Source organism: Thalassophryne amazonica, chromosome 1 (assembly GCF_902500255.1).
Source record: "Thalassophryne amazonica chromosome 1, fThaAma1.1, whole genome shotgun sequence".
In the NCBI taxonomy this organism is placed as follows: Eukaryota; Metazoa; Chordata; class Actinopteri; order Batrachoidiformes; family Batrachoididae; genus Thalassophryne; species Thalassophryne amazonica.
The window spans coordinates 135,533,858-135,554,493 of NC_047103.1; the positions used below are offsets into that span (position 1 = coordinate 135,533,858).

A 20,636-nucleotide genomic window follows, 5' to 3' on the forward strand; every position below is an offset into this window, starting at 1 on the left:
TATATTTTTCTTTGCCCTATTAAGTAAAAGGTTTCTATCTCATGCTGTGTGATGATACTGGTTAGTTTCTGCTCACCTTTCCGGTAGATTTCACCCCCTTCCAGACACAGAAGTAACGATGATCCAGACAACACTAGGCACAGGCCAGTTTCCAGCTGATTGGTCCGAGCTCATCTAAAGTGAGGGACAGACGGAGAACTTCCCGCCTAGGATACACAGTTGTTAATGTTGTTCACCCTCACTGGGTTATACCTGCATGATCAATACGTTTGCACAAACATTCGTAAAACCGGCCAACTAAATGTGGAAATTCACACTCACTCCCAAAACTCCATGACAGGGGAAGTAGCGTTTTCAGACAGGCTGCTCCCATTGGCTGTGTAGTTGTGGTGATCAAACAGGTAACAAGCTTCTACAGGAGAACAGGCATAAAAAAAAAAAACACACACACAGTGCTTTCAGTTTTTTAAATAGTGACCAACATTTTGTTAACTCATGTGCCAACATTAAATCCAAACTAAGGGCCCGGTCCCACTGGGGAGAGGATTAATTGCGCATGAATTGAGTACACAAATTACGGGCATTCGTTGTCGTCCGCAACAAAAATGGCCAAAAACGACAAATGTCCCAGTATGAATTACGGATATATAATATGTATAGCAAATATATGATGAACAATCACAGTTGTATAACGCATGTAGTGAGGAAACGGATCCGACGCACTGCGATTATCATGGCCGTATTACTGGTGTATTATGAATGCATCGCGCACATGTTGCGTGTGCACGGCATCTGCATTGCGGTCATAAAAAAAAGCGCACTCGGGCCGTCGGCATCGCTATTCACACCAACAATACAACTTCTGGAGCATTTGCTGGACTTGGACAAGTTGATTGTTAAAGTGCATTGACACAAGACTGCCTTTTCCTCACGACACAGGTCGTGATGTGTGCTGGAGAGTAAATTGGTCTTTAACAGGTGCAGACAGGATGCCAGAGGGGCGCTGGTGCGTGCTATTACACACAGAGAATTTTGAAATGTTCAAAAAAATCTTTCACGCACAAATGTCGTGTTATGTGGCGTCATCTAATCTCAAACGCGACATGCAGCTCAAGTGGAGTAAACAAGCAGTGAACAAAGCGAGTGGTGACGTCAGCAGATCGCATTAGAGCGCAGCTCATCTGAAGGATTATAACAAGTTATAAACATAAAAAATGTTTTAACAGCTGCACACAAGAAGGAAAAAACACGCAACTGTTTTATCAAGCCCTGACAATGTAAACAAGTCAAATAATTACCTTTTTAGATGGCTCAAAATGCTTTCTGCAGCTTGTTAGGCCATTCGTGCGTGCATGCACGCGCGCACGAACGGCTCCAGTTGCAGCTTCTTCTGTGATTCAGGAGGTGATTATAGCCGATTTCAACAGCCAATTTGCAGAATTAAATGATTAATCCACCACAAAAAAATTATTATATACGCAGCATCCAGCTCAGAGCGCGGCGTCCAGCTGTGAACACAGTGCATCTGCTTTGCATCCGCTGCAAATCAGAAGCAAAGCAGACGTAATAAAAACGCTTTATTCGTGGCCAGTCTGTATGCAGTCGCTACAACTTATTTTAGTTTGTGATGTGGACATTATGGGCACGCAAAATATCTGTTTTACACACTGTCCCAGTCCGCTGCCAAGCTGCAAATCCCTGTCAGTTGCGGATATCAGCAGATGACGGCGAATATACAGCGCATAGATTGAATATGTTTGTGTATGTACTGAGTATGTATGGAGTATGTAAGGCAGATGTCATCCGCAGCCAAAATTTTGTGCAGCTCAAAAATCCTGGCAACAGAAAAACGTGCCTCTGCATATAATTGCGGATGTGCGCGGGTGTCGGCCGACTCATACAAGCATGTTTCATGCATATTGGGGATGTTAAGCGAATATGAGCCAATTTTGTGCGCAATCCATACGTAAATCCTCCTAAACGCCAGTGGGACAGGGCCCTAAGACAATTAAATTTGAAAAGGCACAATTTTATCACTTTCTGGTTTTCTGTTTTGTCCACACTATGTCTGTTTTTGAGGCTTATTAAAAAAAAACCACTTCCCAGTCGACACACATTTCAGAATGGGAAGTTACTAAAACACAGACTCAAACAGATGAGTTATGAGCAAGTTGTTTTGTTGTACTGTAAATGTTAATCTTTGCCTTGTCCTTCTCGTTAAAGTGTGGTTCATTACCTTCACCAAAGAGGTCATGTTTTCACTGCTGATTGTCAGATTGCCAGCAGAATGTTTCAAAAGGACATGAACTGATTACCACATGCGTCAGTGAAACGGCAAGCATAATACTGTTTTCATGGAGCTAAATCCAGGCCAAAAGTTTTGCAATCTGAAAATAAAAAAAGATTGAAAAAATAAATTTAGAAACTGAAAATTCAATATTGTTCTTGAATTTTATAATCATTTAAGAGGTATTATCAAAATAAAAATAAGTGTAAGATATATATTTTTCAGTTTAAATAAATTTTTGATTCAGCTCTGTAATTATTTTGATCAAATAATTTATTTTCATTCATATTTCTTTTTTCACCTTCACATCTTTTTTTCACTTTCAGATCTTATTTTTTCAGTTTCAAACTTTGGCCCCGTTCTGGCGTGGGAGGGTGTGGCTTTGATTGAGAGGGGCGTGGAATTGTGAGTGACAGGAGAGCAATCAGTCCTCACATGATGTTGCTTTCAGGAAACGTGGGTACTTTGACAGATAATGACAACACTTTCTCTCCACTGTATTGTCTTGATACCTGTAAATGAAGTGATGTTAACGACAAAGATGTATGATGACAAAGATAATATTACAAGTAATTCTAGACCACCCTTGTTCATTTTTGATGTTTAAAAACTGGAAAATATGCAAGACTGTAAAGTTTAACACCTACACTTAAAAAAAACCTATGTGTTCCAAATTCACACAAGACTGTGAACGCAGCGCAGCATCGCCGCATGAAAATGAGGCAGGTCGCTCATTTTTACAGGTTGCCAGCAGTTATTGTACATCAAGGGGTGGAGTGTTACGAGCTTTCTAAGAGACACACAGAGAGACCTGGCTCAGCAGATCTGAAGGAAGCTCTAATATGACCAGAACCAAGCAGACCGCCTGTAAATCCAAATCCAAAGCCGCCCGGAAGAGCACGCCGGCTACCGGCGGTGTGAAGAAGCCTCACTGTGACAGGCCCGGCACTGAGGCGCTAAGAGAGATCCGCTGCTACCAGAAATCCACCGAGCTGCTGATCCGCAAGCTGCCCTTTCAGCACCTGGTGAGAGAAATCGCTCAGGACTTCAAGAGTGACCTCCGCTTTCAGAGCTCCGCTGTGATGCGCTGCAGGAGGCCAGCGAGGCTAACCTGGTCGGCAGCTTGTGGATCAGCAACTCAGTGGACTTCTGGTAGCGGTGGATCTCTCTCAGCGCCTCAGTGCCGGCCCTGTAACGGTGAGGCTTCTTCACACCGGCGGTAGCCGGAGCGTTCTTCCGGGCGGCTTTGGATTTATGGGCGGTCTGCTTAGTTCTGGTCATATTAAGTTCACACTGTGAAACTGCCGGCCACTTTGTTACATCGTAATTAAATTCACTATCCGTTACAACATACGGATCCACTGAACCAACTGCTATACTTCGATCACAATGAACAGCTTTATCTTGAGGGTTTAAAACCTCATAATAAGCTTTCATTCTCTCTATTTTCTTTCATGCGGCAGCTGCGTAGTAATCCACGATGGAGACGGGAGCAGAGTCATTATCTATCAAAGTACCCACATTTCCTGAAAGCAACATCATGATCAAAATAAGATCTGAAAGTGAACAAAAAAGATCTGAAGGTGAAAAAAAGAAATATGAATGAAAATAAATTATATGATCAAAAAAATTACAGAGTTGAATCAAAAATTTATTTTAACTGAAAAATATATATCTTACACTTATTTTTATTTTTGATATTTTTAAATGATTATAAAATTCAAGAACAAACATTGAATTTTCAGTTTCAAAATTTATTTTTCAATCTTTTTTTATTTTCAGATTACAAAACTTTTGGCCTGGATTTAGTTCCATATGTTTTCACTGCAGTGTGTGTGTGTGTGTGTGTGGACAAGATAAATCAAAATAGCAGGAAGGATTTCCTTCAAAGTTGGTGAGAATGTTACCTGCACAGATATTAAGAGGTAAGTAGTTATGTGAAAAGGTCAAAGGAAAACATGGTCCAAAAACATCCTTTTTCAGGTATAACTCAGCAACACAAAGCCTACATGGATCAAACCTTTTGGGAATATTGCTTTGATAGCTGTTTGGAGGTGGTTAGATTTTGGAGTTGTTTGGTTAAAAGGTCAAGGACAAGAAAAACATGGTCCAAAAACATATTTTTTGTGTGCATCTCAACAGTCCAGGTGCCCAGATGGAAGGAAGGAAGGAAGTAAAAAATATGGATCATGAAAATATTTGTGACTGATTGGTATAAATAACTTCAAAATTAAGTCACACAGATATGGGGCCATAAATGTAGCAATCATATTGACAACCGCATGTAGACAGACACTTGTGTGTCTGTCTACATGCAGACACTTGGGTGTCTGTCTAGGATCTTACTGCGTGGGCTCAGGAACACTTCGGGAAAACCATTGTCAGTTAACACAGTTCGTCGCTACATCTACAAGTGCAAGTTAAAACTCTATCATGCAAAGCGAAAACCATATATCAAACAACATCCAGAAACACTGCCGCCTTCTCTGGGCCCAAGCTCATTTGAAATGTACAGACGCAAGTGGAAAAGTGTGCTGTGGTCTGATGAGCCCACATTTCAAATTGTTTTTGGAAATCATGGATGTCGTGTCCTCTGGACAAAAGAGGAAAAAGACCATCCAGATTGTTACCAGCGCAAAGTTTCAAAAGCCAAGCATCAGTGATGGTATTGGGGGTGTGAGCAAATATTGCACAAAAACAATAAAGTTTATCAGTTTGAACATTAAATATCTTGTCTTTGTGGTATATTCAATTGAATATAGGTTGAAGAGGATTTGCCAAATCATTGTATTCTGTTTAAATTTACATTTTACACAGCGTCCCAACTTCAATGGAATTGGGGTTGTAATCTTTTTGATAAAATTACCATTATATTATTTCTGATTACCATGTCAGTCAATATAGTGTTTCACACATCTGAAATGCTGAATGCTATCATGACCTGACAAATACACTTGTTGAATGAATGTTTGCAGTGTTTTCGGTGATATTTTAAATCCGCAATGCTTCCCGTCAGATACAATTAGACATTCAGTTGTGTTGTAAATACACAGCATTGTAGGGGCACAAGTCTTTTGAAATGAAAAATTTGTTGGATCTAATTATTCTATTTGCATGTTCAGAACTGGCTGAATTTTGTTAAAAGCAAAACAGAATAAAATAAATAATTCAAAGTTTGTAATGTTTTTTATCTATTGTGGAAACCATAACTTGAGCCAATTTTATTTAAATATGATGCACACTTCATATTTCAAATTTTGTTATATTTATATTTTATTTGTTTATTAGTCATAAATCATGTTAAAAACAAGTTGATATGGGATGGATACAATGTGAGACTCAGAGAGTTGATCACTATAACACCGTGAGACAGAGTGTAAATGTAAAGTAACATACAGTAACTTTAATCTGAGCCTCAGAGAGCTGATTAGACACTTTAACCCCGTTGAGACAGTGTGTAAATGTAAACTAAACACAGTAACTTTAATCTGAGCCTCAGAGAGCTGACCAGACACCTTTAACGCCGTGAGACAGAGTGTAAATGTAAACTAACATACAGTAACTTTAATCTGAGCCTCATAGAGCTGGTCAGGACACTTTAAACACCGTGAGACAGTGTAAATGTAAACTAACATACAGTAACTTTACTCTGAGCCTCATAGAGCTGGTCAGACACTTTAACACCGTGAGACAGTGTAATGTAACTAACATACAGTAACTTTAATCTGAGCCTCATAGAGCTGGTCAGACACTTAACACCCGTGAGACAGTGTAAATGTAAACTAACATACAGTAACTTTAATCTGAGCCTCATAGAGCTGGTCAGACACTTTTAACACTAACTCTTTTCATTAAAGGTTTGTCATTCCCATCAGATGATTTATATTCATTTATTTTTTTTTGACTAGTTGCGTGACATGAAAATAAAGGTGGTTGACAATATATTTGTCTCCTCTCGTCTGATGACATTAGCAACAGTACGCATTTGCAGGTTCTTTAACATACATTTTAGTACTACCTGTTGTGTGTTTTACAATAGTCAGACGGCTGTGAGCTCAGTCCTCCCTCAGCAGAAGAGAGCGGAGCAGAACGGCTTGTTGTTGCCCAAGAGGAGAAAAAAAGTCATTTATCTTCAACATGCAAGAACACAGACAGTGTGGAGGAGACATGAAGCGCACCACAATTCACTTATGGTTTACTCAAACAACTACTTAAACAACTAATTCCGGACAGTTGGTTGATATTAACGGTAACTGTCATTTTTACAGAGAGAAAATATCACACATGACATATCTTTAAAGGAATGTGCTAAATTCTGAAGGTTGAGCTTTTAACAGAAACGTGTCGAAAGGCATTATGGGAAATTCAAATGTCTCTTTCGATCACACCCCCCCCCCCCCCCGTCAGAATGCATCAAACACCGCCATCTACTGGATGGGAGTGCGAATAGTGGCCCGTGTTAACAAATATACATTTATTTGTAAAAAGCAACACACACGCTACCAGTAACATATGTGTTGGTTTTTACAAATGAATAAACCAACCAGTGAAGGAGACTCATTTTTCCCATAATGCCTTTTGGCAAGTGTGTCTGTTAAAGCTCAAATATTAACAATTTAGCACATTCCTTTAAAAGATATGTCATATGTGTGATATCTTCTCTCCGTAAAAATGACAATTACCATTAATATCAACAAACTGTCCGGAATTAGTTCTTTATGAGTAAAACCATAAGTGAAAATTGTGGTTGTGCTTCATGTCCCCTCTCACTGTCTGCGTTTTTGCATGTTGAAAGTAAATTACTTTTTTTTTTTCCTTTGGGCAACAGCAGCCGGCCCGCTCCACTCAATTCTGCTAAAGGAGGTCTGAGCTCACAGCCGTCTGAGTACGTAAGACAGAAGCTCTGGCTCGTTGTTCGTTTTTGGGTTTATGATCGCTTTTAATTTTAACTCAAAAATTCTCAGTGGTGCTTAAACTCGAAACTGGCTTATCAGTAGCAGACAGTACTAAATTTCTGTGTGCAGTCTTACAGAGCAGAAATTTTAACACTTCACACCATCTTACATCCATCGGTGCAAGCAGAGAGAATTCAGGAGGAAGACAACCACAAAGGATTCAAGGAAGAGACCACAGGTGTGTTTTATATCATAGCAACAAAAGAATGTTGTTGTTTTGTATTAATGAGAAACATGACTATATTTTGAAACATAGCTCCAAATTAGTCACTTCCTTGTAAATAGAAGAAATGCTTAGAGCAGAGGTGACAACAGTGGCGGCTGGTGAAAAAAAATCTTGGTGGGGCAGGTGTGCCAATAGATTACCTTGCCTAGTCCAGCACAGGCATTCAAATGAACAGTTGGAAAATGACTACAATTACACAATAATCATTTAATGTCCTCCTCAAAATCAGCAGTTTCACAGATGAAGTTAACCATTTACAGCTATATTAGGCCTCATTTATACTTTGGAAAGGAACAGTATCAAATACAACAAGTTCTTGAGCAAGGAACATTTCACCATATGACACCAATCCCACACACAGAACACCAAATTGTACTGCACTGCCATTATCTTCAGCCAAACAGATCACAGGTTTCACAGTGACACCGACCTCAACAGAATAGAAAATATCACCAAATTTAGACTCTTCCAAAATATGGGAAAAAAAATATTCCTCAATTGACAAAAGAACATTATGTACATACGACAATGTTCACATCGCCTTCCGAGAGAGAGAGAGAGAGAGAGAGAATGAGAAAGTGAGAGTGTATGTTTGATTTTGTGTGTGAATGAATGAGTTGGGGGGGTTCTAAAATGAGTGGGGTCTGGGGGACTGAGTGATTAGTGTGCGCATCGTGCGCCAGGCTGCAGGTCAGTACTTAAATGCAGCAGTTCTGCGTGTGTGTGCCAGGTTGAAAAAATGATGGAGGAAAAACAACAGTCAAGCTTTCTCTTGACCCCCCCCCCCCAAAAAAAAGCCACCACAATAAGGCGGGGGGGCGCCTTATTATATGCACCCTGCACGTTGATTACATACACTACACTTGTGTGCATCACACAACTTCCCAAAATAAAATTAAAAAAACCCACAAGATCCACAAACGCAAAAATCAGCCCACCTATAACAATTTGAGAGCACATATATGTGTGTGTGTGTGTGTGTGTGCGTGCGGATAATGTATATATTACACATTTTAACAACCTGAGCGCCCCCTATGGGCCAGTTGCCACTGGATGACAAACTGATTCCAGAAAGGGCCAAGAGGGTGCAGGTTTTTTTTTGTAACCACCCACCCCACTCCATTAGGTGATTTCACTGATTAATATCACTTTGAGCAGATCGAATCACTTAATCAGTGAAATCACCTGGTGGAGTGGGTGGGTGGTTACAAAAAAAAAACCCTGCATCCTCTTGGCCTTTTCTGGAACTAGTTTGAGACTTCTGGCTTAAACCCCTTTCACACCAGGCCTGCGTAAAGTTGCATATGGTGTGTATCTATAACTTAGGAATGTCAGTTGTGCGCAGCGGGGGGGGGGGGGGGGGGGGGGGGGGTCATGGCTCCACAGGATGGCCTGAACATGCAGATGGAGTTGATACATTAGAAAAAGTCAGAATACATTATTTCCAGTCGTTAATGGACTTTAATACTGATTTCTCTTATATGATTCCTCTTCTGGTTTATCGTTTTTCCTGTGCTGCGCTGCAGGTGTGCACTCTGATTTCTGTTCTAAACAGTGGCCTTGGTGGTAAGGAGACACCTGGTATCCAGTCAGACGACAAACAAACTAACAGATCAAAGATAACCAATTAGGAACAAGAGACATTCTGAAAAAAAAAAACAAAAAAAAAACAAAAAAAAAATCTATAAGGGAAGCCCCTTTAAAATGAAAAGAAAATGTCACAGAGGTGTCAACTGTAGACTGGTGGTTTCCTGTTTGTTCACAGCAGCTGTCACAATGAGGCCATGTGGCCAGAGTACAGAATATAACACCCGCGGTGCACAGACACAAACTCTGAGTCGGGCATGGTGTGGATGTTTGTATTCAAATCTGCTTACTCATTATGAAATTATGACACCATATGCAATCGGAAACAAGGTGCGCAATTTGTTCACATATCAAAAACCTCGTCTCCTCTGGATTTGTCTGTGGTTGTAGCACATTAAGTCACAACATCCACCACTACTATTTAATAATTGTAATAGAGTCCAACAAATGTTTTATGAGAATGCAGGATTAAAAAAATAGCAGTGTTTCACATGAACTTAACTTGCTGAATTTCCTGCTGATACACGAAGCATCTTTACAAATTGATTGACTTCTCTATACTATAAAAGCGGTACAGTGAAGCCCCATTCTCACTTTTATGGATGTCTATCCTGGAAGGTTACAGTCTGTAACTTTGACAAACTGGCATGTGAAGATCATGGTTGTCCAAGATCGTTATCTCGTATATGATTTGAATGCATAATGCACCAGACTTGTCTCATGTGACGTGCACAAACAACTGCATCACCGGAGTAGTATAACTTTCACACAACCTTGGCATTACCAAAACACTCAAAGCATGTACACAATGTTAGGGGATATGACTTACAATCACAATCTTCAAAAAATGTTACATACTGATGTGGACAGTAAAACTCACCTAAACCATCATCGTATGTATCGAACATTTGTGCTCACTGGACAAAAGCAAAAGTCCCAGTGCTTTTGTATGGTTTCCATGGAATAAACACTGTATATAACAGATTCTGTATAACAGACAAAACGTCCTGTCCCATTGCAATGCATTTCCATTAAAAAAAACCCTTGTATATACAGAACAGAGCAGTCTGGACGTGCCCCATAACAGAGGTACGAAATTAAGCTCAGCACTGACACTCGCTGATTCGAGGAAAGCGGGTACCATATATCCTTGATTAAAACACCGGGCGTTTATTTTTTCAAACCGTGCTCAGACATGGAACCCAAACGAGGCAGGGCGTAATGCAAGGCTGGTGATTACTAACAAAATACTGCTTGCTGCCTACACTGTAATATGGTGTTAAGTTTTACACATATATCTGGATGTGACGAACCAACCTGCTTTAGATCATAGCCCTCAGCAGGGCTGCGAACCTAGGCACCTGCTAAATTAGAGACCGCCAAGGGATTTGTCACATTTACGTTTTCACTCCTTCCTCTCCCGTCATATGTTAAAAGTTTTTGCATTGTGCATGCTGATTACAATACGTTTGGCAGAAAAGCCCACAAATGTCCAACTTCACAACAAGGAGTCAGAAAAAGAAGCTCAAATGATCTGCAACTCATGCAGGAAATTGTATGTGCTCTATCATTGGTGGAGGTTGATGATTGTTTTATATGTACAACAGATTTTGTCCATTTTATATACATGTAACAGATTTAGATTATAACGGAGAAAATCAGCTGGTTCACCTGAATCCATTGTATACGAGTTTAACTGTATATTTTTGAATATGGCTGAGTTTTCCAATCGCAAACTTTACATTTTTCTAAATAGATGATTCATGTTGTTTTTCCCTTCTTTCGGTCTTCTCCAGTTTTACCTCGTGTGGCAATGTTTTGGCATTAAGGGAGGGGCTTGATGGGAGGGTCTGCAGAGACAGATTGGCATGTAATTAGATTTTGGGGGCTCAGAACTATTTAAAGACAATGATATCTGTCGGCAGCCCCCCAAGATTCTTCATGCAAAATTACAGAAAAAAGAGAACAGTTTTTTTGCAATTAGTTTTTAAGTATAAAAATGGCCACTTTTTGCCATTAATGTGCTACAACCGCACATGCTCATGTGAGCACCTATCTATTGGAGTGCACAACTTTGCAGCCCACATACAGCCCTGACATTATTTTCAGTGATCCGAACAGGGTTTTCCGGTGCAAATACATTTTTCAACATGTTTCAATACCAATATTTTCTTTTTTAGTCAAAGTTTTTGTCTTTCAATACCAAAATGTAATTTCAGTATCAAAGTTAGCTGTCATTGTTCTGGTTCCACAGTGACCTTCCTGGAATTTGTATCAATGAAAGTGAGCATGGGGCTTGAGTCTCAAGTTTTTCATGTATGTACGTATTTAGTTACTGACCAGTGTTCCACGTGTTGTTGCAGTGAGACCAGGGCAGCTCAGCCTGGAAGCTGTAGGACAGGTAGAAGACAGCCCATGCCAGGACCACGATGTAATACACGCACCCGTGCAGGATGATCACCTGACTGGCATAGCCCAGACCTGCAGAGACAAACACAGTATGAGATGGCCCAATCTCAACACCTTGTTGATGGAACAGCACGTTCTGTTTTATCATTATAGCTTTCAATAACTGCATGGCAGATAAATACATGTGTATTCCCATTCTCTCATTAGATATATAACATACTTTTGTTTGCATTCCCATTCAACTGTCTCATGAAAGTATCTATTTATTGGAGTGCGTGACTTTGCAGCCCACGTACAGTTTATCTTCATTAGAGATGAATTGGCTCTTATGAAGGCGATGCCTTCAGTGACTCTGAAAGCCATTTGCCTTGACAAGTGGCTGTTAATATCATCAAACTAAAGTCTTGTGGGTTTTTGCAATAGGATTTCAACATTCATTTCGAGATACTGTGGAGAAGCATTTATCTGCGTGTGTGTAAGCAGCAGATTTTTGTGATTGTTTTTTTAGGGGCTCTCAAGTGTCTGCAGACACAGATGTTCTAACAAAGTATCACATGGTGCTGTGCTCCAGGACACGACTGTTGTGCAAATGGCCCCGTCACACGGCATACGACGATTCCTGAACGAAGGGATAAAAGTAAAAAAGTCACAATTCGTTGAGAGATTTCAACTGTCAGTTTCCACTGTGAGGAACATAGTGAGGAAATGGAAGACCACAGGCACAGGCCAAAAAAAATCTCAGATAAGCTGAAGCAAAGGATGGTGAGAACAGTCATAGTCAATTCACAGACCTGCTCCAAAGACCTACATGATCTTGCTGCAGATAGTGTAATGCAGAGGAAGGCTTTTCTGCGTTCACGCCACAGAGTCGCTTGCAGTATGTTAAAGTACATTTGGATAAGCCAGCTTCATTTTGGAATAAGGTACTGTGGACTGATGAAACTAAAATTGAGTTATATGGACATAACAAGGGGCGGTATGCATGCCTGAAAAAGAACACAGTATCCCAAAAAAACACTTGCTACCTACAGTAAAATTTGGAGGTGGTTCCCTCATGCTGTGGGGCTGTGTGGCCCCACAGCAGGGCCCCATACAGGTAAGATGTACAGAATGTGGCTTGGCATTGTCTTGCTGAAATAAGCAGGGACGTCCCTGAAAAAGACGTTGCTTGGATGGCAGAATGTGTTGCTCCAAAATGTGGATGTACCTTTCAGCACTGATGGTGCCATCACAGATGTGTAAGTTGCCCATGTCATGGGCACTAACACACCCCCATACCATCACAGATGCTGGCTTTTGAACTTAGCGCTGGTAACAATCTGGATGGGCTTTTTCCTCTTTTGTCCGGAGGACACAATGTCCATGATTTCCAAAAACAATTTGAAATGTGGACTCATCAAACCACAGCACACTTTTCCATTTGCGTCTGTCCATTTGTGCTCAGGCCCAGAGAAGGTGGCATTGTTTCTGAATGTTGTTGATCTATGGCTTTCGCTTTGCATGGTAGAGTTTCAGTGGTGTCTGAGGGATCAAAGGTCACGGGCATTAAATGTTGTTTTTTTGCCTTGCCGCTTACATGTAGAACGTTTTCGAGGTTCTCTGAATTTTCTGATTATATTATGGACTGTAGATAATGGAATCCCTAGATTCCTTGCAATTGAACATTGAGAAACATTGTTCTTAAACTGTTGGACTACTTTATCATGCAGTTGTTCACAAAGTTGTGATCCTCGCCCCATCTTTACTTTTATACCCAATCATGACACTCACAATTAGTGTTCTCAGTTCCCAAATGCTTACTGAGTGTTGTTAGAAGGAAAGGTGATGTAACACAGTGGTAAACATACCACTGTCACATTTTTTTGAAACGTGTTGCAGGTATCCATCAAAATGAGCAAATATTTGCACAAAAACAAAGTTTATCATTTTGAACATTAAATATCTTGCCTTTGTGGTGTATTCAATTGAATATAGGTTGAAGAGGATTTTCAAATCATTGTATTCTGTTTTTTATTTACATTTTACAGAACGTCCCAACTTCACTGGAACTGGGGTTGTACAACGTTCTGGAATGGCCATCTCAGTCCCCAGACCTGAATATTATTGAAAATCAGTGGTGTGATTTTAAGTGGGCTGTCCATGCTCGGAAACCAACAAACCTGAGATGTGTTGTAAAGAAGAATGGTCCAAACGACCTTCAATCAGAATCCAAAATCTCACTGGAAGTTATAGGAAGCATTTAGAGGCATTTATTTCTGCAAAAGGAGGATCTACTAAATATTGATGTATTTTTTTTCTGTTGGGGTGCCCAAATTTATGCACCTGCCTAATTTTGTTTAAAGAATTATTGCACAATTTCTGTAAATCCTATAAACTTCATTTCACTTCTCAAATATCACTGTGTTTGCTATATGATATACAGTATTTAACTGAAATTTCCGATCTGGACAACCAATGATTTATAAAAGGAAAATAATGAAAATTATCAGGGGTGCCCAAACTTTTGCATACAACTGTATTATCCCTCTTGTATGGCAAACGTGTACCATGGAACTATGCTTCCTCTCCTTATATTTCATATTACTAGCAACGGAACAGGTCTTGGCCTCACTACATCTAAATTTGGGGTCTGTTAGTGAAGCACGGGTCTCACTGTCAGCAACCACCTTAGTAATTTCTCTGTGTCCCTGTTGATTTACTGCTGGTGAATTAATGCCTCAGGTGCAGGTATTTCCGACTGACTGATTCTGCTCTTTTGCTCTCTGTCTGAGGCACTGACAACACCAATGACAGATATTGGCCCTGCACCCCAGGGTGCCGGACTAACGTCAGGAGGCCTGTTGCATCAATTACTGGAAGCTGTCCATCTGGGAACCTACCAGTGCTGGACATGGACACCTATGGATTAAGGACCCAAGATGGACTGATTTTTAGTTTTACTTCAGGACTCTGTTTTAGTTGCTCTTCTGCTTTTTTCCCATTTCTGTTTTCCATTTGTTGTTTAAGAAATTCTTGTACAATCAGTAAAAACTTTGTAACTGTTAGAATGGCCTCAGCAGTGGGTCACCCCTCTGAGTCTGGTCTGGTTGGGCTTTCTTTCTCATTATCATCAGAGGGAGTTTTTCCTTACCACTGTCATCTGTGTGCTTGCTCGAGGGGTTGGTAAGGTTAGACCTTACACATGTGAAGTGGCTTGAGGCAGCATTGTTGTGATTCAGACACCACCACAGTTCTGGTGCTGTTAGATCGCAGTGCTGCATTTGATACTATGGATCATCATATTCTACTCGATAGGCTGGAGAATCATTTTGGGATTAGTAGGAGTGACTTTGCATGGTTGACGTCATACCTGACCAGTCGTTCTCACTGTGTTTTGTACAGTAACACTACCTCTAACCTTAGTGACATGAAACTGGGGGTTCTACAGGGGTCCGTCTTAGGCCCCCTGCTTTTCTCCCTTTACATAGCACCCCTTGGGCACATATTGCAGCAACTTGGGATTACCTTTCACTGCTATATCATCAGTTATACATGCCAGTGTATAACTGATGATACTCAGTTATACACGCCAATAAGTGCTGGTAATCTCATCCATATAAAATCCTTAGAAGATTGCCTTGCATCAGTGAGAAGCTGGATGTCAAGTAACTTCCTACATTTAAACGCAGATAAGACTGAAATGATGGTTCTTGGTCCAGCGAGACACTGGCATCAATTTGACCAGCTAACACTTAGCCAAGGCTTGTGTGTCATATATCACACTGACAAAGTGAGGAACCTTGGGGTAATTTTTGATCCTACATTGTCATTTGATCTTCACATTAGAGATATTAGAGGACTGCTTTCTTCCACCTGCAAAATATAGTGAAGATTTGTCCCATCCTGTCTATGACTGATGCTGAGACCTTGATTCATGCGTTTGTCTCTTCTAGACTGGACTACTGCAATGTTCTATTTTCTGGTTTACCACAGTCCAGCATTAGGGGTCTCCAACTGGTTCAAAATGCTGCTGCCAGACTTTTGACACGGAGCAGAAGGTTTGACCACACTGCACCCATTTTGGCATCTCTTCACTGCCTTCCTATCCCTGTGAGATCAGATTTTAAGGTTCTGCTACTAACCTATAAAATTGCTCATGGACTGGCACCTCCCTACTTAGCTGACCTAATTAAACCCTACGTACCTGCCAAGCTCTGCATTTTCAGGGTGCAGGACTTTTTTGTGTCCCTAGGGGGAATAAAAAGTCTGTGGGTCACAGAGCCTTCTCTTACTGTGCCCAGGTTCTGTCGAATGATATCCCTGCGTCAATAAAACAGTCGGAATCTGTAGAGACTTTCAAGTCCAGACTTAAGACGCATTTATTTTCCCTTTAATATGGCTAGCATACTAGCATAGTGTGTTACTATGCTTTTTAATCTTGTAAAAATTTTTTTAATCTTTAATGCTTCTTAATCTTTTAATTCATTTTATTAGGAAACGGCCGTGTGCTATGGCTTCAACTTTATCTGGATTCTGGGTTTTTTGGTGACGTTTGTGTGAAGCGCCTTGAGGAGACTTTGTTGTGATTTGGCGCTATATAAAATAAAATAAAATAAAAATAATTTAGTATTTTTATATATAAGAAAATAAATTGAACTTTTTATTCCACAAAAATGAAGGTTGTAGCACTAGCAACCAGTTGACAGTTGCCCTAGAAAATGAAAAAGACAGAGCAAATATATTCCTGGGCTATTGTATCAATATGGTGGCCTCCATGAGGGGACCAGCTCTCATGTAGATATGACAGACTGGTGCCAAAATGAGGAAAGGGCTGTATTTAAAGAATAACAAGCAAATGTGGAAAAAAAAAATGGCAAATGGTCTTACTTTGTCAATTTGGGTGTGCTGATTCCAAATTTGCCATTTGCCAAATTGTATCTGTTCTCTGGCGACCTTGAGAGGCCACTGAACTTTGTACCTGTTGACCCAACTAATAATCCCACTTTGATCATGAATTATCAATCTGAGCTCATTCAAAATCCACAAAATGCTTACATAATTGCCCAGTTTTCTAGATTTGAATATTGTGAATTCTAATCACCAACTTTCCAGGATGCGCTTCACCTCTGGTGACCTTGAGAGGTCACTGACCTTTCAGATTGATCTGTTGAACTTTGAGATCCTAATCCTTTTTCAAAATGTGTCTCAAGTTTAGATCATATCTTGTTTTAAATATCATGTCTATGAAAAATACCTTACCTGACCTATTGTGACCTTGAATGATTATAAAATTAGTCCTGCAGGTATGACTGTTAATCCAGACTTGACCATGTTTTCAACGTGTTTCAATCTGAATCCTTGTGCAATGGACTTTTCTAGAATTTTATTTATATACTTAGGTATTTCACAAACCAATCACTGAAATGTAATTCTGCACATGAGCTTTAGGTTAATGACCTTTCGTGACTGCACTGCTTTGGAACATCAAACTGATAAACAGAATATTAAAACTTTTTTGTCCTGTCCTATATTGTAATATTTGTTTGTTTATCAATGTAGGGACTTTGTAGTAAGCTGCAAAATAATCACAGACATTTACCTCCCTGTGCACCATAAGGTCAATAGTGACCTTCCCATTTGTGACCCAGTTTTACTTCTAGAAAATCCCCATGGACTCTACTGCTACTGTAGGCATACCATGAGGGATCAACTGCTCTGAACATTTTCTAAAATGTACATGGTAATGTGTGGTAACTGCTTTCACTGAGCAGCTAAGAAATAGCCTAGTTCAGAAGGGCTTTTGATTATCATGTCATAGCTACACTAAAGTCTTTCACAATAGTAGAAATGAGAAATGGCCTTGTCAATATGGGTCTGTGACTTTCATTCTGTTGTAGTGCTATGGCTATGTCCCTCCAGTACTCTTCATATGTAAATAAGTATACTCGTGTTAAGGCTTTATTAGTCTGTGCAGTAAATAGCTGGTGTGTATGATATACATATATCATTGTATGTACAACCCCAATTCCAATGAAGTTGGGACGTCGTGTAAAATGTAAATAAAAACAGAATACAATGATTTGCAAATCCTCTTCAACCTATATTCAACTGAATACACCACAAAAACAAGATATTTAATGTTAAAACTGATAAACTTTATTGTTTTTGTGCAAATAATTACTCTTTTTGAAATGGATGCCTGCAACATGTTTCAGAAAAGTTGGGATGGGGTAACAAAAGAGTGGGAAAGTTGAAGTTCAAAGAACACCTAATTGGAAACAGGTGAGTGTCATCAATGGGCATAAAAGGAGCATCCCCAAAAGGCTCAGCCATTCACAAGCAAAGATGGGGTGAGGATCACCACTTTGTCAACAACTGCATGAAAAAATCGTCCAACAGTTTAAGAACAATCTTTCTCAATGTTCAATTGCAAGGAATTTAGGGATTTCATCATCAACAGTCCATAGTATAATCAGAAGATTCAGAGAATCTGGAGAACTTTCTACACGTAAGCTTTTTTGGCCATTTTTAAGGGAATGTGAATGACAGCACAAAGATTTTTGTTGCACTCATGGTTAGTGGTTGGGTGAAGCTATTTATTGACAAACACCTGTGTTTCCTCTTTTTAAATCAAAATGACAAGAGAACTACCCAAATGACCCTGATCCAAAGTTTACATACCCTTGTTCTTAATACCGTGTGTTGCCCTCTTTAACATCAATGACAGCTTGGAGTCTTTTGTGGTAGTTTTGGACGAGGCTCTAAAGCTGCCACTGAATATGTCTTGGACTTTATTTACATTAATTACAAAGAAATACAAACAGTATGGTACTTTATGGTAAGTCTGCATGGAGTTGACAGTTCTCAAAACCTGAGTGACTATGCAAGAAGGAGTAGAGTGAGGAAAGCCACCAAGACACCCAGACAACCCAGGAGAAGTTATGGGCTTATGTGGCTATGATTGGAGAAATTGTGCACAGTGCAAGCTTTGCATTTTGCATCACTACTCTTAGCTTCATAGTGGAGTAGAGCAGAGAAGGATTTTCTTTTACCAAAACAGATCAAATCCAGGCTTGCATCTCAGATGTACCTTCTGGCAATTTGTAGCTAAACTTTCAGGGCTTCTTTTAAAGAAAATCCTCCTCTATACCACTTCACCATGAACATGGATAACTGATGATACAAAATGCAAAGCTTGCACTGTGCATAATTTCTCCAATCACAGCCACGTAAGCCTATAACTTCTTCTGGGTTGTCTGGGTGTCTTGGTGGCTTTCCTCACTCTTCTACTTCTTGCACAGTCACTCAGGCATCAGACAGACAACAATTACAGTACACTCAAAACCAAAAAAAGTGTAAAAATCAGAAGAGCGTCACAACAGCAAACAATCCATCGGAAGCAAGTTGCCAGATCTGTGTGTCTTGTCTTGAAGATAATTTGACACCCAAATTAGGACGTGTGCTTCCTGAGATATGGATTAACTGGATAGCTACTCTTAATGTTAACCATTAACAGATGTGGAGTTACTGTACTTTCACTGTTACTCCACAATGGTTCAGTGTGACTAATGATTAAACTCAGCCTTCCTTTTTTTTCCTCCCACACTCACCGACTTTTCATTCTGCTGCCCCTGTGAATAAATATTGTAGACTGAAGTACCTGTTCATGCCCCTTCACAATACTGGCAGTCCAACCCATGATTTGAAAGAATTATACACAAACACAGACTATATTTTACAATGAATTAATCATTTGTAGGACTCAGATTTCATTCATGGTTTCGTTGTAAGTTTAGAACTTAAAATGGACTGCATTTATATAGCACTTTTCCATCTGCATCAGATGCTCAAAGTGCTTTACAATTATCCCTCACATTCACCCAAACACACTCACACACAGATGTCAGGGTGCTGCCATGCAAGGTGCTCACTACACACCGGGAGAAACTTGGGAATTAAGGACCTTATCAAAGTGCCCTTTGACAAAGTCTGGTGGGGGTTTGAACTGAGGATGCTTTGGTCTCAAGCCCACCACCAGACCATCACCTTGCAGTGTAATTTTTAACAAACAAGTGATGTGCTAATAACAAACATGTTATGATGATGTGCAAATGGGAGACATTTAACAGGTGTTTAGAAGGATAAAGTATACTTCTTTTGCACGGACTGGGTAATGGCATTTAGAAAATAATAGCATTTGGAACAACACACCTTACATATTCAAACACTGTATGCAAAAACATATGTTGTGTGCAAAATGCTTTTGTTTGTTTTTTAAACCACAAGGTCAGAATTTGAATCTAAGGGTGTAAATTTAAAAGGAATGAACTTGTTGTTGTTGTCCATTCGGCTGCTCCCATTCTGTTCGGGGTCACCACAGCGGATACAACCAGATCTGCATGGCTATTTGGCACATTCAAAGTAATGAGCTTAATTGTTAAAAAAAGGAACATTAAATTAAAATTATACATACATGTGGAAGTGCAAGTTTTGCATTTTGCATCACCACTCATGCCTTAATAGTGAAGATACAGAGGAGAATTTTCTTTCAACAAAACAGATCAAATCTATGCTCGAATCTCCAGTGTGCCTTTTGGCAAATTGTAGTTGAACGTCCAAGTGTTCTTTTTTTGCATCAGCAGTTACACATCATGAAGATGTTGTATGAGTGTCTTAGATTTTTATTTCTTTTATTTCATGATGTACAGATTACTTTTCGCTGTGAGTTTAAAGGGCACACTTTTAGAAATTTTAGTATACAGTAGTGTTCAGAATAGTAGTAGTGCTATGTGACTATGTGGTGCTCTCCCTCTGGCGTAAAACATTGTTTACCATATCAATGAGGTGAGGGAGAGGGGCCGTTCCTCAGACTTTAAGGAACCAAAGTGTGAAATGAAAGCTGCTTGCAGAGTCAGACAGAAGACTCCAAAACACCTTAGAAATAGAAATTTGTGATGTGACCTTTGTGTAATAGCAGACAGAAATTGTTTTGAGTTGAAGGCAAAAACGCATAGACCATTTTGTATAATTGTTCAAAATGTGCATTTGTGTTTACTGTTTGAACTTTTGTTGTACAGTCTTTCACACAAGACCTCAAATTACCTTTATAAAGTGTCAAAATAGTTGATTATCATAGTTTGCTGTGTGTTTTGAATAAATGTGTGTGGAAAATGATTTTCCGCTTTACTTTTTC

The 20,636-nt window shown here is 39.7% G+C and overlaps 1 protein-coding gene and 1 long non-coding RNA gene across 2 annotated transcripts in view; one reads left to right on the top strand and one right to left on the bottom strand.

The window, feature by feature from the left end:
• The window catches only part of LOC117514692 (sodium- and chloride-dependent GABA transporter 2-like), a 98,860-nt gene that overhangs the window by 62,409 nt on the left and 15,815 nt on the right, over nt 1-20,636 (bottom strand). Inside the window, exon 4 of the mRNA XM_034175258.1 lies at nt 11,396-11,536. Coding sequence (XP_034031149.1) covers nt 11,396-11,536 — 141 coding nt within the window. The remainder of the gene's footprint in view (nt 1-11,395; nt 11,537-20,636) is intronic.
• Nucleotides 20-7,734, top strand: LOC117514711. The gene is made up of 3 exons (XR_004561942.1): nt 20-30; nt 4,218-4,224; nt 7,546-7,734. It is a non-coding gene; the product is annotated as an uncharacterized LOC117514711 (long non-coding RNA).